Source organism: Anser brachyrhynchus (assembly GCF_964034855.1).
Source record: "Anser brachyrhynchus genome assembly, chromosome: 3".
Classification (NCBI taxonomy): Eukaryota; Metazoa; Chordata; class Aves; order Anseriformes; family Anatidae; genus Anser; species Anser brachyrhynchus.
The window spans coordinates 87,560,071-87,581,159 of NC_137696.1; the positions used below are offsets into that span (position 1 = coordinate 87,560,071).

Consider the following 21,089-nt stretch of genomic DNA (forward strand, 5'->3'; position numbering starts at 1 on the left):
CTGTCAGTACCTGTCTAACAGGGAATGTGCCACGAAGGGCACTGGCTCTGTTGAAACTGGCTATATTGGTCCTCAGAAGTGTGGATTAATCGGGCTAAGAGTAAGAGAATGTTAAAAATTTAATTCTCAGAAATTCAGATCAGAAATTACTTCCTGGATGTTTATGACATTGGATTTTTTTTCCTTTTTTTTTTTTTTTAATAGCATTGTAGTATAACACTATGTACCTAAATAGTTTTATGCTATTCTCAGGCTAAAAAGTGCAAATGATGCAGTAACTATAACCGGGAATGTTACGGTTGGAAGTATTTTACTTACATAACACAAAAAGGAATTAACAGATCTAAAAAATTAACAATTGTGAGGTCTGTCGACAGTGCCCAGCCAACCACCTGACAGCAGCAGGTCTCACGAGAGGCTCCTGGATCCCTCTCTGGAGGTGCTCTGCCCTCTCCTCCCTGCAGATCCTCTCCTCTCCACAACCCAGCTGCTGCCATCCAGCAGGAGCCCGCTCCAGAAGACCGTGTGCCTACAACCATCTCTCCTAGAGAGAAAACCCAAGCATTTGTTTCACCTCTATCGTTCTCAGATGGCACTTCTGATTTACTGACTTGACGGAGCTAGCAGGTCAGTCACTCAAGAGGGACTGAAAGTTGCAGAGTAAACAGGCCCTGCTCAAAAGGAAGCCTGTGCTTTGTGGGAAGGCGAGCAAGTTAGCACCGAGAAACAGGAGCTACTCCCGAGGCTGAAACGCTGCCGCCTTTCCGCTTTTTCATATGTAATTTTCACTCTCCAAACAAGTCACTTCGTGTTGTTGTAGGAATGTGCCCTCTGAACTGGTATGAAAGTCAACTGTCAAGGAATCCAGGTGAATAGCTTAAAAGCAACGAAGTGTAGCATTTAATGCAAAGCATTACACGGCAAGACAAGTTTATAGAAAAAAAGCAAGCCGATCCCTCCCAAGATAGAGACTATTTTATATTACTGAAGGTAGGTCACATCCAGTAACGAGAATAATCCAAGTAAAATTTTTGGTACCGCATAATCCAGCTGTCTTGTCCCACGGGAGTTAAGCATAATCCTGTCCTAAAAACACCACGGCAGATTCCTGGATACCGACAGCTCCCACTACCGCCTTCGCTCTTTTGGTTACTCAGCCAACTGGACACCTGTCGTTTCAGTCAGCAGCAAACAGAGAAATCACTCCAAACCCAGGTGCTTGCTACGCGCGGCGCTGCTTCCAGGGCTCCTCCCAGTGTGGAAAACACAGAGGTGGCAGAAGTGCTGCTGAGCGCAGCCAGTGAGAGGAAAAGGAGTGCAGGGAGAGCTCGTGCCATCAACAGAGCACAAGCACCTCGGTTATCTGTAAGATCACAACCTCACTTCCCTTTCAGAAAGTGCCTCGTTTATTCAGTTTTTAACGGTATGGCATAAGGACTCACGCGTTTTATAGATAGATACCAAAGTGGTATTATCAAAATAAACCATCTGTTTTATAAACCCACTATTTACAGAAACGGTTTCTGAAGGTTTTTTTCTTCTTTCTTTTGTTTTTTAACAAAAATTAAACTATACACCAATCTAAGTTACAGAAACAAAAATAACCTTTATAAGATCACATGTATAAAACAAGAAATGAAATGTGATTTTATTTAAGGCAATACTGGGCTACTTCACAAATCACCACCTCAAATATATACACTGCTCCACACTACTAATTTTCTATCACATTCACAACGGATTCTTTAATACCAAATATTGTTTTAAATCTCCAATGTAGCAAACTATTTTTATTCACATTTCCATTTTTATTATGGAATCATAAATGCTTTGTATCCAATTAAAAGCAATGAAAAATGTAGCTATAAGAAAACTATATTTATGAGTTAACTACATATGAGTATCATCCATAGATACTGGATGTTAAATTTACAAAAATGAGTGTGTCAGTACGTTTAACCTATGAAATGTTATCTTATCCAGCTCCTCTCCTGTAAATAAATGCTTTATGCAAAATAAACTGGATATGGCAGACTTACCTAGCTTTAGTTCAAAAGGTCTTAATTTAAAATGATTAAAGGACAGTTTTAAAAACTTTATCACTTAGTTACAAATTAAAATTCCGAATATAAATGTGTCATTTAATAGTTTAGACTTACAGACTGCTGGTGGCAGCAAATGATTTACAATAATAAATATATACAAAAAAAATGTATCTACAAATAAAGAGTACTGTTATACATGAGCAGTGACCTGGTGAAAGATACCAATCACAGACAATTCACAAAGATTTAGTTCATGGAAAGGACAATTTGATAGAAAGTTGAGGTTTTGATCAAGTATTTACAAAGCTGAAGCAATTAGTCTGTTCTTCAAGTCCCATAGGGATAAAAACAAATAAGAAATTTACATGACTGATGCCATGTTTTTTGCTAGATTAGATCACTTCAAAATAAAAAGAGCTCCACAGTTACTAGCATGCTTGATGGCTTCCTATTCAAAATAAATTTTATTACAGACCACGGATACACACACTAGGTTTTCAGTTTTGATTCCCCTTCCTCGTTACCCATAGTAGTTTCTTTTGCAGCTGTAACGTCTGGATTATTCTCCCAATGTCCATCAAGTTTTCTCAAGCTGACGGTAGGTCTCATTTCCTGAAGTTGCTTCAACACGCGCTCAGTGCAGTCTTTAAGAGCCTTGTCTAAAACGATTTTTACATTTTCACTACACTGAAGCTGTGATGGATTGGCAAACTGTACAAGGGTTTCAGTTTCAGAACATGACCAAGTGACATTATTACTTGCTAGGGAGGTCTTCTCGTTAGATTTTCGTAAGTTTGAATGAGATCCTTTTTTGGTTCCGCTGCCATGGTAGTCTCTTTCAGTGTTTTTCTTTTGCTTCACAGCAGACTCTTCAAGGAACTTGAGGAAGGAAACTTCAAAACCCATTGGCTTAAATGAACTCCAGTCGAAAGCTGCAGGTTGCTCTTCAGCTGTTTGAATAGCGACAGCAGTCTCTTCCTCCCTATGCGTGCTACTCACTTCAACTGGCGGTACTTCCTCTGTTTTTTCAGCTCTCCTCCTCTTACTCTGAGACACATTTTTCTCTTTGCTTGCTCTCTTTAAGTTGTTCGATTTTTGCTTCTCTGACGGGCAGGAGTTGGTCTCCTGCGAGTCACTATTTACACTGGAAGAGATTTTTGCTTGGTTTTCAGCACTTGAACAATCCTCATTAATCAGTTTAGTAATGAAGAGTTCTGTCAGTTCGTCCACCTCGTCCTTCTCACCTTTTTCACTTTCATTTTGTGGTAACGTAGATGTGCTTGAATCATTATTGCTTGCTAACGAAGTCGAAGTCGGTTCTGCCTCTTTCACGTCGCTTTTTTTATCAGTCTCCTCTTGCTCACAAGGTGTTTCCTTTACTGGTGACACAGAGTGCTTTTTAGATACAATAAGAAGATTTCTGTGTTGTGAAGTAAATGCCTTGGACAATTTGTGACATTTGTAATGCCTTATGATGTTACTTTCACTCGTAACCACAGATGAACATCCCTTTATCATACACGGGTACTGAGTTAGAAACCTGCTCGTACATTCCAATAAGGCATCATTTCTTGCCTTTATTGAATACACGTGCTTTCCACGTTTCAGTGAATAAGCCTTATTTTCTTGAATTTGCATTCCTTTTGAGTTTTTGTTTTCTAAGTTAACGTTTTTCTTTCGTTTTGTTTTCACCGACAGCCTACTTTCTTTTCCTGATCTGTTTTTCAATCCTCTCTGTTTGGACTTCAATGGTTTCTCCTGATTTGCTTTGCTGGAGATGTTTTCCTGACCTGGCGTCAGTCTCCTGGGTCTTATTAGGTGATCTTTATGCCTGTCATTATGTTTATTAAAAATATGCCTTAGGAGGTTAGATCTAGTAGCATAAATACGGTCGCAGCCTTCACAGTCACACTTGAATACGCCATCATCTTCTACCTTGTTTGGCCTTATCTTAACACCATGTTCTGTCTCAAGATGTATAATGTAGTTAAAATACGCTGTAAACGAGGACTTACATTGAGACTGATCACAAGAAAACCTTCCCACCTCTGGAGCTGCTTTCATGCTTCTGATTTCCTCAGGGGTCATGTTATGAAGCTTCATGTAATGCTGTATCAAGCTTGTAACCTCCTGGAATATTCGAGAGCAGTCATTCACCTCACACCTGAATTCCCTGACAGTGGGTTTGGTTTCAGCCTCTTCGCGGTCCTCCTTACCCGGCTCGTTCTCCTCCTCCACTTCAGCAGAGAAGGCAGGAAGGTCTGACTTGTGCACAGCTTGGTAATGAAGAATTAGGTTTTGCTGAATCGTAAACGCCGCGAAGCAGCCCTGATGGACGCATCGGTACGGTCTGTAAGGACTGTATCTGGTAGGAAACTCCAGAGACTTTGCTACGGGCTTCCGACGTTTTCTCTCCTCTTTTTCCTTCCTGTGCCTCCTAACTTTGCGTACTTTTGACTGTGCCTGGGTATTACCAAAAGCACCTGCGTTAGGCTGCTCAGGCTGAACGGAAACCACCTGGGGAGGTTTTTCCAGTCTTTCAGGAATACTTTTTTCTGGTAGTAATTTTTCTAAGACCTTCACAGGCTCTACAGCTTCCTTTATCTGAGCTTCTTTGACCAACGGAGCTGGAGTTTTGTTTTCTATTATTAGTGTCTGCACATTTTTTATTTCAACAGGGCGCGGGGCTGCGTTTGCAGTTTCATTTTGAGATCTTCTGCCATAAGGCCTTTTGATTTTTAATTTTACCATCTCCTCTGTTGTAAAATGATGTACAAGCTGGCAGTGCGCTCGGAGGTTAGAGTTTCTTGTGAATGTTTTTGGACAGCTAGCGACAACACATTTAAAAGGAGCATACTTCAGTTGATGTTTCTTAATTTCGAGTATCATTTCTGCAGTGTACTGATGAACCTTGCCATAGTGTTTAAACAATGCATCTTTTGTCATAGCACTGTAATTGCAGCCTTGGTCCTGACATACAAAAGGCTTATTAACTTTATCACTAAAGTGAATGTGACTTGTCTCTGAAGCTGTCTGGACCAGGGGCTTACTTTCAGTTGATACAACAGGAACTGCTGGTGCTAGTGTATCTGCTGGAGGACACTGGGAAACACTCTCAGAGACCTGGATGGATGAGTCATTTTCTAGTTTCAGTTTTTGCAAGCCCTCCAAAATTTCCAGTATTTGAGTATCATCTTTTTGAGATGTTTCAGACTGAGTAGAGTTGCTCTTTGCAGTAGCGGCACTGCCTGCATGCACTGCAAACTGTGCGTGAGTGGGTAACACTACACTATTTGAAGAATTTCCTGAAGAAGTCTGTGCATTACTTACTTGCAAGTTCTGTCCTGAAGCAGTGCCAGCATCCTGAAATTCTGTTTTCACCTCGAGTATCTGTGAGTTCATGGCAGTTTTAATTATTTCAAGGGTTTTTTCAAAATTCTGGATAACGTTGTCTTCTGAAATTTGTTCCTCCGAATTTGTCTGCGCACACGAATTTACAGCCACCATTTGGGAATCCCCATTTTCAGTTTTTACTGCTAATGTTGTATGAGTCTCAAGATTTGTTTTGAAGTTCTCTTTGATACTGGCCATGAATAATTGATTGTCAGCATTACCAAGTTTCTGTGTGAGATTTTCCACTGCTGCTTGAGAGTCGCAATTTGCCAGCAAGTTGGACTGAAAATTATCTCCCTGTATTTGCACATTTCCGTCAGTGCTTTTGGTTAGGAGTCCCATTGTTGTTACATTATTTACTGCTACTTTCTGTGCTATGTTAGGAGCAAGCAAGGGTGTAGTTGCTTTCCTCTTCCTCTTTGAAGCACTGGTTCCCTTCTTATTTGAGTTACTCGATCCTGAATTATTGGGACTATTTATAACTGAAATTCGTGAAGTGTTCCCTGCAAAGGTTTGTGCTGCTGCAACAGCATTAGGAAGTGAGCTAGAACATAAGCCATTTTCAACTGTCTTTAGCATTGAGTCATCTGTCGCAAAACCAGGCAAACTCTTGCACTCATTTATTGCAGGTATTTTGGCATTGAGGGTCCTGTTTTGGTCTGTTAGCAGGGTACTGGGGTTGCAGACTGTCTGCAACAGAGGTGACGCGGTTGAATTGGGGAGAACAGCTGCATTTATTTGCGTTGTACCAGTGACACAACTTGTTGTAACTACATGTGGAAGTACTTCTGTGTTATCAAAGGTACTTGAGATGCCTGCAGTTTCCAAGGCTTGTTTTATAATTTGATTCCCTTCCTCATTTCCACCGGTATTAAAGTTAGTCACATTGGCCCGCGGAAACATAGTCTGCAATAAGGCTGTGGAACGATTTTCAGCTGCAAGCAACTGCAGGAACGATGGATCCTTAAAACACGATTCTGGATTGAAGGCTGACTCCTGGGGCTGCTGCAAGCTTAATGAATTTGAGGAAAGAATCATACTGGCAAGCAAAGACTGTCCATTAGCCTGCAGAGCTTCCGCAGAGATTTCTGACCCTTCCAGAGGCTTACAGTAAGACCTTTTGGATAAGTGACCACCAAGTGATCTAGGATTAGTAAAAACTCTGAAGCACCTACTACAGATAAATTTGCCGTCCCTAATTATTGCTGGCCATTTTGCCCGCTTATTATGTTTTGGCTTCCTTTCTTTCCCATTTGGACCCCGGCCACGGTCCTTTTTTACCTTTTCTGAAGCTGGATGTTGAGAACCAGTTTCATTAAAAGTATTTTCATTACTCACTCGCGAGGGAAACAGTTGATCAACAGTTTCTTCTTTTGGGAAAGCAGAACTAGTGTTTCCTTCTAGTTGAGACGAAAAGTTACTTGAATTATTTTCCAGTTGTGAGAAGACTGAAGTTGGGGCATTCTCTGCTGGTGAAGGAAAGAGAGACATAGGACCATTTTCTGCGGGCAAAGGAAGAAAAGGATCTGAACCACCATCAATATTCAGAGGCATAACTGTTTTTGCCAGATCGTCCAACTGGGAAGGTAAAGTTGCTCCAGACAGATTTTCCATTTGCGAACACAAAACACTTTCAGGCTCACTTTTAATACGAGTAGACAAACTTGGATTCATGACGCTTTCCACTACAGGCAGCATAGGATTAGCCAGATTTTCTAAGTGGGTTGGGAACAGCGTACTTGAGGCATGCTGCACTTGACTGGAACAGGTGGGATTCAAATTGGTTTTGTTCTGTGCAGTAAAAGCAGCACCACTGGGATTGCCTGCTTGTGGTGGCATCAGATAGACGATCTTCCCATCATTTGCCACATTTGGTAAATTGCTGGATTTCCGTGGTTTCTTATTTTTACGTTGCATTTTAAAAGCAGCATATTGATCGGGGTGTGCTGCCTTCATATGCTTGCCAATGCTCTGTGATGAGTTGTATGTTCGAGTGCACCCCTCGACCTGACAATTAAATTTCTGAACTGGGGCTGCTGGTGACGCAGCTGGAACTACAGAGCTATTTATGCTAGGCTGTGATGGAATAAACGTAATACTTTCTAAAGTTTTTAGAGGCAGATTATATAGATTAGCTGCAGCTTTAATACTGTCTTCAATTTCAAGCTTGGAAATGGGTACACTGTTTCGGTATCCTGCCTGATTCTGCACGCTGAAGGGATTTACAATGCTCACTTGCCTTTCTAAGCTTTTGGATTCAAGGGCTTCTGGTTTTAGTGTGTCTGAACTCACAGAAATATTTTGAATGTTCTGGGACTGACTGAGACAATTCTCTTCCTTTCTCTCTTGGAAAACTGGAAGACAAGAATCAACTGGTGTGCACAATTGCTGGGCTCCAGGTTTAGTGGTATCTACTTTACTGGCAGTAGCAGCCAATTTACCTCTTTTTACAAAGTTTTCTCGGACCTTCTGGTTAACAGCAGGCACCTTAACACTGCTTGCTGGAGCTGCTACTTCTGTCTTCACTGAACCTGCAGCAGACTGCTCTGGACCAGCATTTGGCAAGGAATCACTCTGCCGCAGAACAGTTGCAGGTGCACTTACACTTTCATTCCCTACGGGTTCTGCTTTGATTGGATTCCAGACATTTTCTCCTTCAGTAAAACCACTACGGTTGTCAGCTGGAGCAGATGTCAACTCCTCTTTAACAGCAACTCCAACAGTACTTTCATTAGCATTACAAGGTTGACCAAGATCAGATGGATTAGTCTGGCCTTCGGGCTGTTGCACTTTTTCAGGCTGTTTGTTGTGATCTTCAATGTGCTTTTCCAGTTCGTTCTGGGAACGGTACACTTTTCCACAGCCTGTGAATTTGCAGGTATAGGTATTATAGTGTTGTGCTTCGTGATCATACAGTAAATAGGCTTCAGAAAACACTCTGCCACATTTAGGAAACATACACTTTGCTCTGAAGACTTGATGCTCCTTCCTGTGAGTCAGCAGCTCAGCGTAACTGTTGAAACCAGCCTTACATTTCATCTGTATGCAGATGTAAGGCTTGCTGCCACAGTGCATTTGTAAATGATCATTCAGGTGAGTAACACTTACAAAATGTCGCCTACAGTACTGGCAAATCACTTTTTTGCTTTGCATTTCAAGAAAACGCTTAGCTTCCTCATTATCTTTATGCCCCTTTGCATGTGCTATTAGATTTTTAAAATACTTAAAGCCTTTTTTGCAAAATGTTACAGGGCAAGTAAATTCATTAACAGGTAGTGGCTTTTGAACTGGCACTATCTCTGGTACATAAGGTTTATCTTTGTCATCATTTTCATCATCGGAGCCGTCATTATCATTGAACACAATGAAGTCTGTTGAATAGAGACTGTTCTTTTTAATGGGTCGCTGCTCCTGTTTGGATACAGAATCAGTTTTCTGATTCTCATTGGCAGTTGCTACTTTTGGAGGCCTTCCCAATCTTCTCAGTGGTTTCATAGCAGCCAGTCTCTCTTTGCTGGATTTTTTAACATGCAAAGTTACATGGGGAACAAAGTTTTCTTTAGAATTAAAATTTTGGGCACAAATAGGGCAACTGTAAATTCCATCTTTATAATGTTTCTGCGCGTGCCTAACTATTCTATGACCTAGGAATTCTTTGTCGCATAACACACAATACTGCATATAAGCTTGCCAATTCCTAAATCTAGCTGATATGAAACCCCTCTCTCTGAGTTTTTTAATTTCTCTCTTTTTCTGCTTTTCATCTCTGATACCCTTAAGAAGGCTTGTAGCTTCATCAAAACTACCAGCAAGCCCATTCACAGAAGTTTCTTTAGTCTCTTCTTGACAGTCCTCAACCTTCTCATAAACTTCGCTGTCGTTAAGTTCGTCTATTGATGACACGATCGATGCCTCCTCTCCCATCAATGCCAGACACTGACGCTTTAGAGTTTTCCAGTCCCAGAATTCGGGATCAAAAGGCCACTGAGTTTTCAGTACAAGTAAGAGCTCACAGCGCAAGGAATTTGGTATTGGAAGATTCTCTTCATCGTACTTCTGGTCAGGCTGATTATATAGCATTTCAACAGCATAATATGCATCCACAGTGGGTTCGAGAAGAAATTCACTCAGCTGACAAGCACGTTTAACCTCCAGATCATCTGGAAGCAGACAGGAGATAGTCTTGCAAATAGATATCTTGACATCTGTATTTTCACTGGATTCCAAGCGCAAGGCTTTCACGCACAATTCAATGCAGGTTGCAAGTCCAGCACCATCAATCTGTAAAGCAAGATTAAACTTAGTAAGTCAGCTTATCATAACTCTTCTTATATTTGTAAATAAAAGGTATCATTATTCAATCCTCAGTGTCAGGGAAATACACTTGGAGCTTATAGAATACTTTTTAATTTAAGAAACATAGTGGTTTATCTTTAGATGCTATTCTTTAAGTTATGCCATTTGTCTTCATGCTGCTAAAAACAGTGAAAGTTTTCATACAACTAAAATACTTATCAGTTTTATGCTCTGCCTAGTTTGATGACTTTTGGCTTGTATGGTAGAGGTGTTCAGTTTATATTAGAGCAATGCTGAGACTTTTCCATGAAATAAAACCTGCCAGTTGTGATACAGTTATTTGAGATACGCTTCTACGGAGCACTAAGTTAAGACTGGGTAGAATTAAATGATAAAAAGTGCTACAGCTACAGTAAGAGAAGCTTAAGATTTTCAAAAAGCTCTGTAATTTGGAAATTCTTTAAGGTGTAAGGGTTTATTTTTGTTTTTAAAGATTATACCACTTCAAAATCAACTGACTGTAACTGAACACAAGGGTTCATTCCAACTGAAACTAATAAGCATAGTTAAATGTTTCATCATTTAGATGTTTCAAAGCTCATGTAGATAGCCTGTTCTCATTTATACCCTCCAGCAGAGAAAATTACATTTATGTTCGCTTTACACTTCCTCTATGCTGCCAAGGATGCATAGAGAGGCCACAGTATACATGAGAATAAAGTCAAGTGAATTTATGAATGCACAGGTCTACTACCCATATGGTCTCAAATTTCAGACATCAGTAAAATAACCTACAGTTCACTAGGGAAAAATCAGTATGGCATGGAGCAGACAGCTCTTAACATCACAAGCCTTTGCAAAAATCATCTCCCCCCACTCCAATTTAGTTCAGGTCTTGAGGAAAATCATCTTTAAGATTAGAAGCCCATGATTAGCCACGCCAGAACATTGCAAAAGGAAAAAAGCAATTTTCATACTTAGACTATATAGAATTAAAGAAATCCCCCAACTGAAAACTTTTGGAAGAGTTAAACTTAGCTATAAACATGAAATAATGCAACTACTGATAGGAAACTAGGAAAATGAGATAAAAACTGAGATATATGAACTGAGTTTTTAATGCAACACTGGATCTAAGTCCACAAAAGGTAAGTACTGCATTTATCCAAACAAACTGTATTCTTTGTGGGACACTGATTTTTTTTTCCTTTTTTGACAATTATCTTATATATTAATATAGAGCCTTCATTTAGTCTCCATCTTTTAAAATATTTGAAATATGGAAAATAATGAAGGGGAATATTAGGACCTGGCAAAAGAAAATAGCTTAGAGAATACAGACAACTGCAGAATTCTACAACTTCACCTTTACATTTTATTTCATCTCAGTCGTGGCATCCAGATCTTTTGTTTATTCCCACTTTTTTTTTTTTTTCATTCCAAAGGAACAATGAGTTCTAATGATTTAAAATGAATCAACTCAGAGTTTACCTACGCAAGGAGGTTGCTATGGTCTTTCCTAAAACCAGTTATGATTGCTCCACAGCTGATTCTATACAAAGAGACTGCATGTCTAAAAGCAGCTATGATTAATTTTCCTGCTTACAGTTCCGTTTAAAGTCCCATCAAAATATTCTTTCAGGAGTGTCCTTACCTCTGAATTAATTACTTTAATCAGGAAGAAAATGTGATAAACAGTCTTAGTTAACACAGAAAGTTGACGACATCTCTCTAGATACACTTGAATAGAAGGCTCTACCCTTTGCTGCAGTTTACTCCAGAAAAGAGTCAGTTCCCTAGAACAAGAGAACAATATTTCAAGGCCAGCAACACAACCACTAATCTGATCAGAAGAAATGCAAGGTTGAGAACAGTATCTATTTTGTGTTTGGGAAAATAAAAATATGAATTTATTCACACCTTATCTTATAGAGAAAAGCTTTTATACTCACATGATTAATACTTAACTTTCAAAACTATCACAATGACTCAATTCCAGAAGAACAGATCAGAAGAAAAGCAGTAATGCCACATATTATGCTACAGAATTTGCAGACTCACGATGTTGTCTTGAAAAACATCTTGCAAAGTAGTTTATTCTTTACTAAGTGGAATTTTATCCTTCTTTATTCTTAGTAATAACAGCTATAAGAGGATGGCTTTTCTCTGTGGTACCAACATTTTTCTTGATCTGCTCTAAGAGCTGAATTTTACTGTGATTTAGTGAGAAATTAGTCAGAAAAGACAAACAGTAATACTGTATCTACATTAACTCACTACTTCACCCCTGACATTACACATTTCCTAAATAATAGGCCCTCCTTCGGTGCAAATAGCAAAGAGCGTTTAGTATCATAGAATGGTGTAACCCCCAGAACTTCAGTATTATCTGTTAATGCAAAACCCTGCATTAACAGATGCTCTACTGCTGCTGCACAAGGAAAAGAGGTGCACAAACAGATCATAGAAAATCCTTCAGGAACTGTACAGGTTTGGAAGCACAACCACGCTGTTAGCAGATGGGAGCTCAGAGTAGCAGCTCCAGTATCTGCCAACAAAGACCAGTTATTTGTTCCCACATCACTGAAAGCAAGCCCTAATATCAATAAATATTTTCATCTAGCTATTTACTCCAGTTATAGAGTTATAGAGTGAACAGCACCTCCTTTTCCAGAAGTTTGACAGAGGAAGAAATATTGTGTTATGAAATAAGGACAGAAGGGAAAAGTACTTAAGCGTTAAATTCATCATAATGCTGACTAGCTGCCGGCAGATATTAAATTCCTCATTTCTACAACACAAGATTATCATCAAGAAAAATGATTAGTCAGCTACTAGTATTTGTTAATGCCTCCTCATACAGTACAGCCTTCAACCTCCCATAACGGAAGCTAATCTTATCAAAATCTTTTTTTTTTTTTTCTTTAGTCATAGACTGGATTGGATTTTAAGTGACCTTAGAGGTCATTTAATTCCAACTCCCTTGGTATGGGCAGGGACACCTCCCACCAGACCAGGTTGCCCAAAGCCCCATCCAGCCTGGCCTTGAACACCTCCAGGGATGGGGCATCCACAGCTTCTCTGGGCAACCTGTGCCAGGGCCTCACCACCCTCTGAGTAAAAAATTTCTTCCTAACATCTAATCTAACCCTACCCTCTTTTAGTTTAAAACCATTACTCCTTGTCCTCTCCTTACACTCCCTGACAAAGAGTCCCTCAACAGCCTCCTGTAGGCCCCCTTCAGGTATTGCGAAGTTGCTATAAGATCTACCTGAAGCCTTCTCCTCTCCAAGCTTTTTTTTTTTTTTTTTATTTAAACTTTCCAACAGCATTATCTCCTTCCTGTTTAGCTCAGATTTTATCAGATAAAGAATGTTAACCTATGGCTTAAACATCAGTTCTATCTTCCCAAAATATTTTTTTGTTGTTGCATTACACATAAAACAATATCCAAACTCACCAGGCACAGTACATCTCTCCTTGCTGCAGCTGGCGAGACAAAAATGCTGCACATAAAATTAGAGCACTTTTTTCATCTCCATCAGATTCTAGGTTACAGATCATTTCTAGAGCATCTTTGCAATCTACTTCTGCAATCTGAGAGGAAAGAAAACAAGACCAAGACTAAGCAAGTGGTTTCATTTACAGACATACATGAATCTAAACCTTTACAGAAAGACAATTTAGAACTTGGTGGACAGTTAACTATCAAACTGAGACACGCTTGAAAGCAAATCAGAGTGTTTCTAGACAGCACCAAAATTCATTATGCTAAGAGAAAAACTTTTTTTTCTGAAGTGAATACAAACTTGTTTCTCAAAGACATGAGTCTTATGTCTACTGTCCCAGTTACTTAAACGTTTTGAAGTACAGCATTAGTTTTTCATACATACTACATGCATATGGTAAATGTAATAATAAGCAGATTTAGAACATTAAATTGCAGCCTAACACAAAAAGACTACTATTACCTGGAGTTCTAACCCAGTCACTGATGTCACTACTGTTTGAATACATGGTCGATAAATGAAGTTTAACGTGAACATTCCAGTATTTTTTAAAAATCAAAGATAAAAAAGGGAAGCTACACAGTAAGAAGCAGATCAACCGAATACTTTCCTACAAGAATACTGCAGTCTGCACATAATTTAAACCACAATGTAAGCACTTAGTTTCATACCAAAACAAAGCAAAAACCAGTCACTCGGTAGTACTAGACAATTGCATCAATAATGAATCAGCATCGCTGTTGTAACTACTACTGTCTATTTTGATTCTCAGCAGACAGATTTGATTACATCAATTAGCACATCTGGCAGGACATGCTGGTATTTATTCTTCGATGTTGGCAGCTGAAATACAACTTGGCCATTCCAACAGCACTACTGAAAGTCTCTTTTGAGTAATCACAAGAAATCCCAAAGCAAGAAACAAAAGCCCCAACCCAAATAACAAGATACTTTAGTACTTTGGATATGGTGACAGCCCAGCTTGGTTCGGCATGATGGTTATCTAGCTATTTTTCCCCAGCAATTAAGCTACAATTCTGAAGAGTACAGCAACTCATTTTTTTCCTCTAAATTAACACTGTAAATCTGCTAATAACTCTTCGCTGAACATCATCTGAGGCTTAAGAATCTCAAATTCATCTTCTAAAGAAAACTGTTTCTCTCAAAACCTCAGAGAGGATGGATAAACGTAATTGTCATACCAATTCAGACTGAAGGTCTGCTTCACGCAGCACCCTCTCTCAGACAGAGACCCTCAGTTAAAAGCTTAGGGAAGAATACACGAAGCTGGTTTTAAAAATAAAAGGATGTGGTTTTTTTTTCCCTGAAATGTTTTTCCAGCCTCTCAGGATTAATATGGGACCCAGCTTCCAGCAACAGTCTGTGCAGATTGAGCCACCAAGTCTGTCAGTCTAAGCACTTCAACGTCGTGCAGATTTGAATTCTCCACATTTTTTAGCAAGCTATTAATCTAATTTAAGCTGAAAATGACTACAAATGCTACTTTTCTGCCTGAGTTGATATCAAAAGCTCCGTAGTGTTTCAGAGTGATCTGTGCTTCTTTGTATTTACCTTGAATTTCCATTTTCTCCTACCATTCTCACGCTATGGAAGGGCATTAGCCCTTTCAAGTTCAGAAGCCCACCTTGACATGTTAATAGTGTACCTGCCTTCTGTTTGTAACATATGAACTTCCCAAAACAATTAGTAAAAGCAAAGCAAAGCAATCCAAGCTAAGCAAGCCACGGTTTGGAAATACCTGCATTAGGTTATCTGGGATGCCTCAGTCTAACTCTTCTGTGTGTTATGACATCCTAAGAGACAAGGCTACCCCTTCTGTTCATCCACAGGATTCACGATTCATTCACTGACTGAGCCCACTCTGCTCTGGGAGCGTGGCAGGGCTGAGTAATGAAGGAAGCATGTTTGCAGGGTCACACATTCCAAGTTTAGTACGCTAACACAAGTACAGTCCTGTCATAGCCTCTCCTATGGAGTTCCTGCTGGGATTACTGAGCCTGTTCTGAAATGGCCCCCTGCAGCCAGAGGTGGGAGTGTAAGACCAATCCTACCTCCGTCAGAAGAACATGCCCAGGGAGATGCTGTCATCTTAGAATTTAGTCTATATCTCGGGTATGAAGCTCTTCCAACTCTAATCATTGCATAATTTTCATCCCTTTAAGACCAATTTCAACATGCTTAATACTTATTATTAACATAAAAGATGATAGAGACAAAAAACAGCAAAGAGATGCAGACAGACAAAAAAACCCTGACAACTGAAGTTAGTTTTCCTTTAAGAAGGGAAAAAAAAAAAAAAAGCTCCAGTAAAATTTTGGGGTCGAGTGAGAAATGGAGATGTCACCTGAAAGGATGCAAAATAGCAAAGCTGTCATCTCTTTTTTGACTTTTGCATTTAAAATGAGAAGAATTTTATATTTCAAACCAGATCAAATATCTGATTTCACCTTCAATTTCACCTCCTATTAGAAGTAAATTGTGATTTCCTGACATGGGTACTTGGGTCAAAACCGTTCAATTCAGAGAAAGAATGTAAAGTAGCACCTAAAGGGCTCCGTTCGACATGCTAGATATTATTCAGAAAGTTACAGTTAGATCGGTAAGAGTAGAAAAATCATTATCTCCACTTTAGTAACAGGAACTGAGGTACAGATTTAAAATACTGTACGCAAAATTAAACATAACATTGTGGCAGAGGCAGAAAATGCCTTCTAGTGACCTAATACTGCACTTCCACAAGTGTTCCAATCAAGAATTATTACTAATCAGTTTAGAAGTGCCTTAAACACAAAGAAAAGCAGAACATCCAAAGTATGTTAGATCATATTTTAAAACAAAACATCTTCTACATAAAAAGCAGCCTAACTATAACTAGTGATTTTATTATTATTAAAGAAATAAGTCTAAGAAAAAGTTCTTTATTTTTTTACTTACTTCTTCCATTAGCTTTTCATTTGGTGATCCTGAACAAAGACAGACCAGGTAGGTTTGCTTGAAATTGCCTTTTGCACTAATTTCTGGATGATCAGAGCACAGTTTTGCCAGGGCAGTAGCTTGCATTAATTGCTTTGTTTTCATTAGGTGCTTAATACGCATATCCAGCAGGACAGGGCCTTCAAACACTAAAAATTCATTCACTTCAAAGAAAAACAAGCCAGAATGTTACATACACGTTTCATAGCAGATTACAGAATTAACAGATAACATTTACTCATTTGTGGTTAGCCCAGAAATTCTATGCAAATCGTAACAGGTACAAAAGGTACGAAGCACAGACAATAGAAAATCCGAAAAATAAACTGTACTTGTTTATTTATTACAAGGACTCCCTGCTACAGCAGACTTTTTATCTACCTGCAGGTTCTAATTCATTCTAATTTCTCGGTAAACAGCTGCACACAAAACAGATTTAGAAAGCATATAAAAATTAAAATGATTAGGTACCATTTAATTATAGTTCTCCAGAAAGACAACAGAAAGTCCCTGCTCTCACATCCTTCTTCATGCTTTTGTGCCATGCCATTGCTAAAAGTTGCCTTTTAAAGACCTTGATAGAAGGATAAAGGTGACAAATTATCTGAAATTCTCTGAAATGCTGTTAAATACTTCATGTTAAGCACTTACACAATGCAGTCAAATTCTCTTAAGTTTTTCAGCCAGGTTTCTTACAAAAAGAGGCATGTCTTGGATGCATACATTTGACTGTGTATAGGTTAAAATTCAAAGAGACACAAAGGGCTAGATTTCATTCAACTATATCCTGTAGATACTCTGCTACCAGAGTTAAAACTCCAGTGTGCTGCTCATACAATCCAAAGCTAAGTGCTTCCGTGGAAGACTTAAGAATCCTACAGAAAAGGAGAGCACAGAGCATGGGTTGTTCCAACTCTTATGAATACATCTCAGGTGCCATCAAGGTCTTCAAGATCAAAATTACTTGAGCTCTGAAGCATGAGATATAATATTACTTCCAAAAAATTTAAAACTAATTATTTAATTTAGATAGACACAATCAGTTTTATTTAATCCTTTTGACATCAACCACTACCCCGTGACAACTATTTCCATAAGCCAGTTATGTACTGCATAAATTTTTTTTCAATTTTCCATATCTTAATTTAATGAAACAATCTTTTAAACAACAATGAATACATGCTTTCCCTAAATACCTCCTCTGTACCACTCTTTTGTGAAAAATACACAACTCAGGATATTCTCTTAATGTTGGGGTAAACTCTTGGTCTTTACTAAATGGGATTTTTTCCAGCCTTTGAGTATTTGCATCACCCCTTCCTGAAACCTTCTGGGCATTTGCAATGCTCATTTTCTGATACATATTGATAGAAACATTCATTATATTCTCCTGAATTTACTTGCATTGAATTTCACTTGAATCACGTAGCCCATTCACCTAATTTATTATATTCTCTTGATTTCCAATGTCCTGTTTGGTCTTGATGAAATGATTAAATAATTCCAGCATCTGTAAAATTGATTAACTCAGTCTAGTATTTGGAATATTAGTACACTGAACATGAGGTTTACTGAAAGGAAGAAAAGATCATCTTTTATTCTTTACTTCTTCCCATCCTAGTTAGCTTTTGATTCATGACTGTCTTTCATTTTAGCTCATGGTTTCTCCTTCTTCTAGCTGCTCATACAGGATATTACTAAAATACTATCTTGCAATCAAAATTAGGTCAACCATTTTTTTTTTTGTTTAATCATTTTAGTGCACAGAATTTTAGGGCAGGAAATACTGCCTTTTGCAAAAAGCAGGCCTGCTACACCCCATCATTATTTTTATGCATTAAGATTTCTGGTTGAATTATCTCAACCAACTTGGTAGTTATTTGTTCAGGATTCCTGCGCACTATGACAAATGATCATCCAGGGCTCACGGATGTGTAAGAATATTCAGTCAAGTAAGACTTCTTTCTTCCCCTCTCTCTGTCAATGGAGATATAGCCAGTTTTTTAATCCATGCAGGAACAAAGTAAGACTACACAGCACACAACAGACAATTGATAGATGGTAGCCATTTTTGTGTTTATTATAGGACATTTCTGTTTTCTGTTTTAAACAGCACAAGAAACGTTCCTTCAGTGTCATTTCCAGTACCTTATTACAAACGTTCACACTCTTGTCAACCCACACCTGACCTACTGATTAATTACATCTGATAGGTTTAGCTCTGCTCTTCCTCCTACCAGGTAGAACCAGTAATCCTTTCATGCACAGTGTTTACTGTCAGCTAGTCTGCTTGGAATAACACTGGAACATTTTACCTTATTTCTGTAACACAATACAGGAAGACCTTAGAGACTTTAAGCTACGTTGGTAACGCAGGACGTTTCATTCTGATTTAATTACTACACTTAATATTTTAGAGACTTTGTTCCATCTACTAATCCTCAGTAATCCTTTCCTTTAGTGTTTACTGCTTCAGTTAGCTTACCTTACATAATCATCAGAACATTTTCTGTTATCTCCTCAACAAGATACAGGAAGACCTCAGGGTTAAAGCTACATATTAGCTCTTAAGTCTTTATTCTAATCCAACTGATTATAATCATTACATTTAACGTTTGACAGCTCACTCAAAATACAAGTTTTAATTATATTTATTTCGTAACTGAACTACATAGTGTGTTTAAAGACAAAAGATGGTACCAAGGTTGAGGGAATAAGTACATGGTGGTGAGCAGCCTGAAGTGTAAGATTTTATTTGTTCCTGGATTTATTTTATTTGTTCCCGGAATTTTTTTTTGCATTTTATAAGTGTGTTTTACAGTATGTCGCCTTTTTTAAAAGTTATTGCAGACAAATTGCTAGTAACAAATATAACTTCATAGAAACACTTTGCTTTACATCTTTACAGGTCAAGGCAGTTAATCTTTGTGAGTACAAAACTTGAAGTATTTAGTAAGAATGACAGTTTAATGATAGCATCATTCTTTGAAGAATTATTAAATGCTGTTTCTGTGCACTGTTCATTGAAATTCACAAACTTGTTTGTACAAGTCACATGCAAAATTCATTTAAAATATACAGTTAATACGAGAAGAAAAAAGACAAGCAGGTGACATCCGACAGATGGTACTCTGATCTGGGAACTCTGGCAAACCTGGAGATACTGGAATCTAACCTTTTAGATAATTTCCCCATTATTCCCTTGCATCCCACAGCTGCTGTCTCAGGTCGTACTAGCAAGTGATTCTACAGCAAGTCCACAAGAACTACTATGAGCTTTAATTACAGGTAATGCTTATACCATACACAAATTAAAAAAAAAAAGGTAATCCTGAGATTAGTAGCACACAAGAGCACAACAGCTGTGAGGATGGTTTTGTAGTAATAAGTTCTCCACGGTGGACAGTCCACATGTATGTCACATTTTGGCTGACTGGAAGACTTCTGGAACACAAAGCAATAAATTTCTGCCTTACTCAAACCACTCATAATCCTACTGTCCTACGCTTTGCCGATTCTTGAGTAGATATAAGTCGATCTACCAAAGACCTTTATTTCTTCTCAACTTCGCTCTGGCCAAGAAGGATGAAGGCAGGAGGTGAACGTACTTGAGAACTATCCATCTCGAAGAACTTCAGTTACTAGGACGTAACCTTTTTAGTCACCTTCAAGAGTTAGTCCATACGTGCGTTCACACTGTGGGTGACTAATCTGTACTTGATGCTTTGTTAATTACCTGGAGCTGAGTCTCAGAATCCTTCGTGCAAACAACATCTCAGCACAATTCTGCTGAATGCAGCACCAATCCAGGATGCCTCTACGAGGGCACACTGGTGAAAGGGTAGAAGTTCCAGGTGGCCGCTTTGCATATACCCAGGATGAAAACACTTTTTTTTTTTTAATTTTAAGTGATGCTGTTGGTATCATTTGACTTCTGGTAGCTGCGCTCTGATTACTCAAAATAGTTCCATGCTGGCTATTTAAATTCTAGCCTGCCCTTTATCCACCTTGATGTTCTCCGAATAGTGATGGTTGTGTCCTTGAACATCTCTTCAGTGGGCTATACTTCAGAAGTCTGCCTGCTACATTTAAACCTATGAAAAATTCAATAACTTAATTCTTGACATCAAGCTTTAAATCTCTAAGGATAATCAGAATGAGGTAAAATAAATGCAGCCGCCTCATTTTTTGTACTGTTATCTCAGATCATTTTCCTCTGGACAGTTCTTCCACTCACCCTCTGTACCAGATGAGGCGACACCAATGAGAGCACAGGCTTAGGTTTTGGAGGATTTGATTATCACTGCAAGGAAATGACAACCTCTAGCATGGAAAGAGGGTCATGCTGAAGAGCACAAGCCACACTGGCAGAAACTGGTAGTGGAAGTGTAATAGTAGAGCATTTTTACCATTGTACAGGTTATCACATAACTCAAAATACTTAGCCATACTTCAGTTTTCAGTCTTTGGGATACTAAGCATTAAGACTGACCAGATTAGGCATACAACTTCAAGAAAGCTAAATTCTGGTTGTCATGAATTCAGATCAGTTTCAATTCAAGATCAGAAATCAGTACTGACCTGAAATTAAAATCAGTAGTTCATTCAAAATTAAAACGGTAGTTCAGGAGGCAGTAAGACAAAAGACCCACTATCATGTGAAGAATTAATATTGAACTGGTTAGGGAAAGAAACCTAGTAAGATAATGAAGCAGGAAAACATGAAAAATTCCTCGCTCCAGATGTAACACCGGTTGTTCATCAGCATTCTGATGCAATCACAATTAAAAAGAAATAGCCTTGCAGTTGAAACCTGAAGTAGTGACAGGTCCAGTCATCTTGAATTTAATGA

At 38.7% G+C, this 21,089-nt stretch overlaps 1 protein-coding gene across 2 annotated transcripts in view; it reads right to left on the bottom strand.

Moving 5' to 3' along the window:
* Positions 1-174: 174 nt before the first annotated feature.
* The window catches only part of ZNF292 (zinc finger protein 292), a 61,084-nt gene continuing 40,169 nt past the window's right edge, over positions 175-21,089 (bottom strand). Inside the window, exons 5-8 of one of the 2 annotated variants that reach the window (XM_080584435.1) lie at positions 16,199-16,401; positions 13,195-13,331; positions 11,389-11,530; positions 175-9,719 (exon numbers count right to left, since the gene is read on the bottom strand). In XM_080584435.1, the coding sequence (XP_080440561.1) occupies positions 2,535-9,719; positions 11,389-11,530; positions 13,195-13,331; positions 16,199-16,401 (7,667 nt within the window). In that variant the 3' untranslated portion in view covers positions 175-2,534. Of the gene's footprint in view, positions 9,720-11,388; positions 11,531-13,194; positions 13,332-16,198; positions 16,402-21,089 lie in introns of those variants that run through there. The other variant, XM_080584436.1, reaches the window with a different exon arrangement.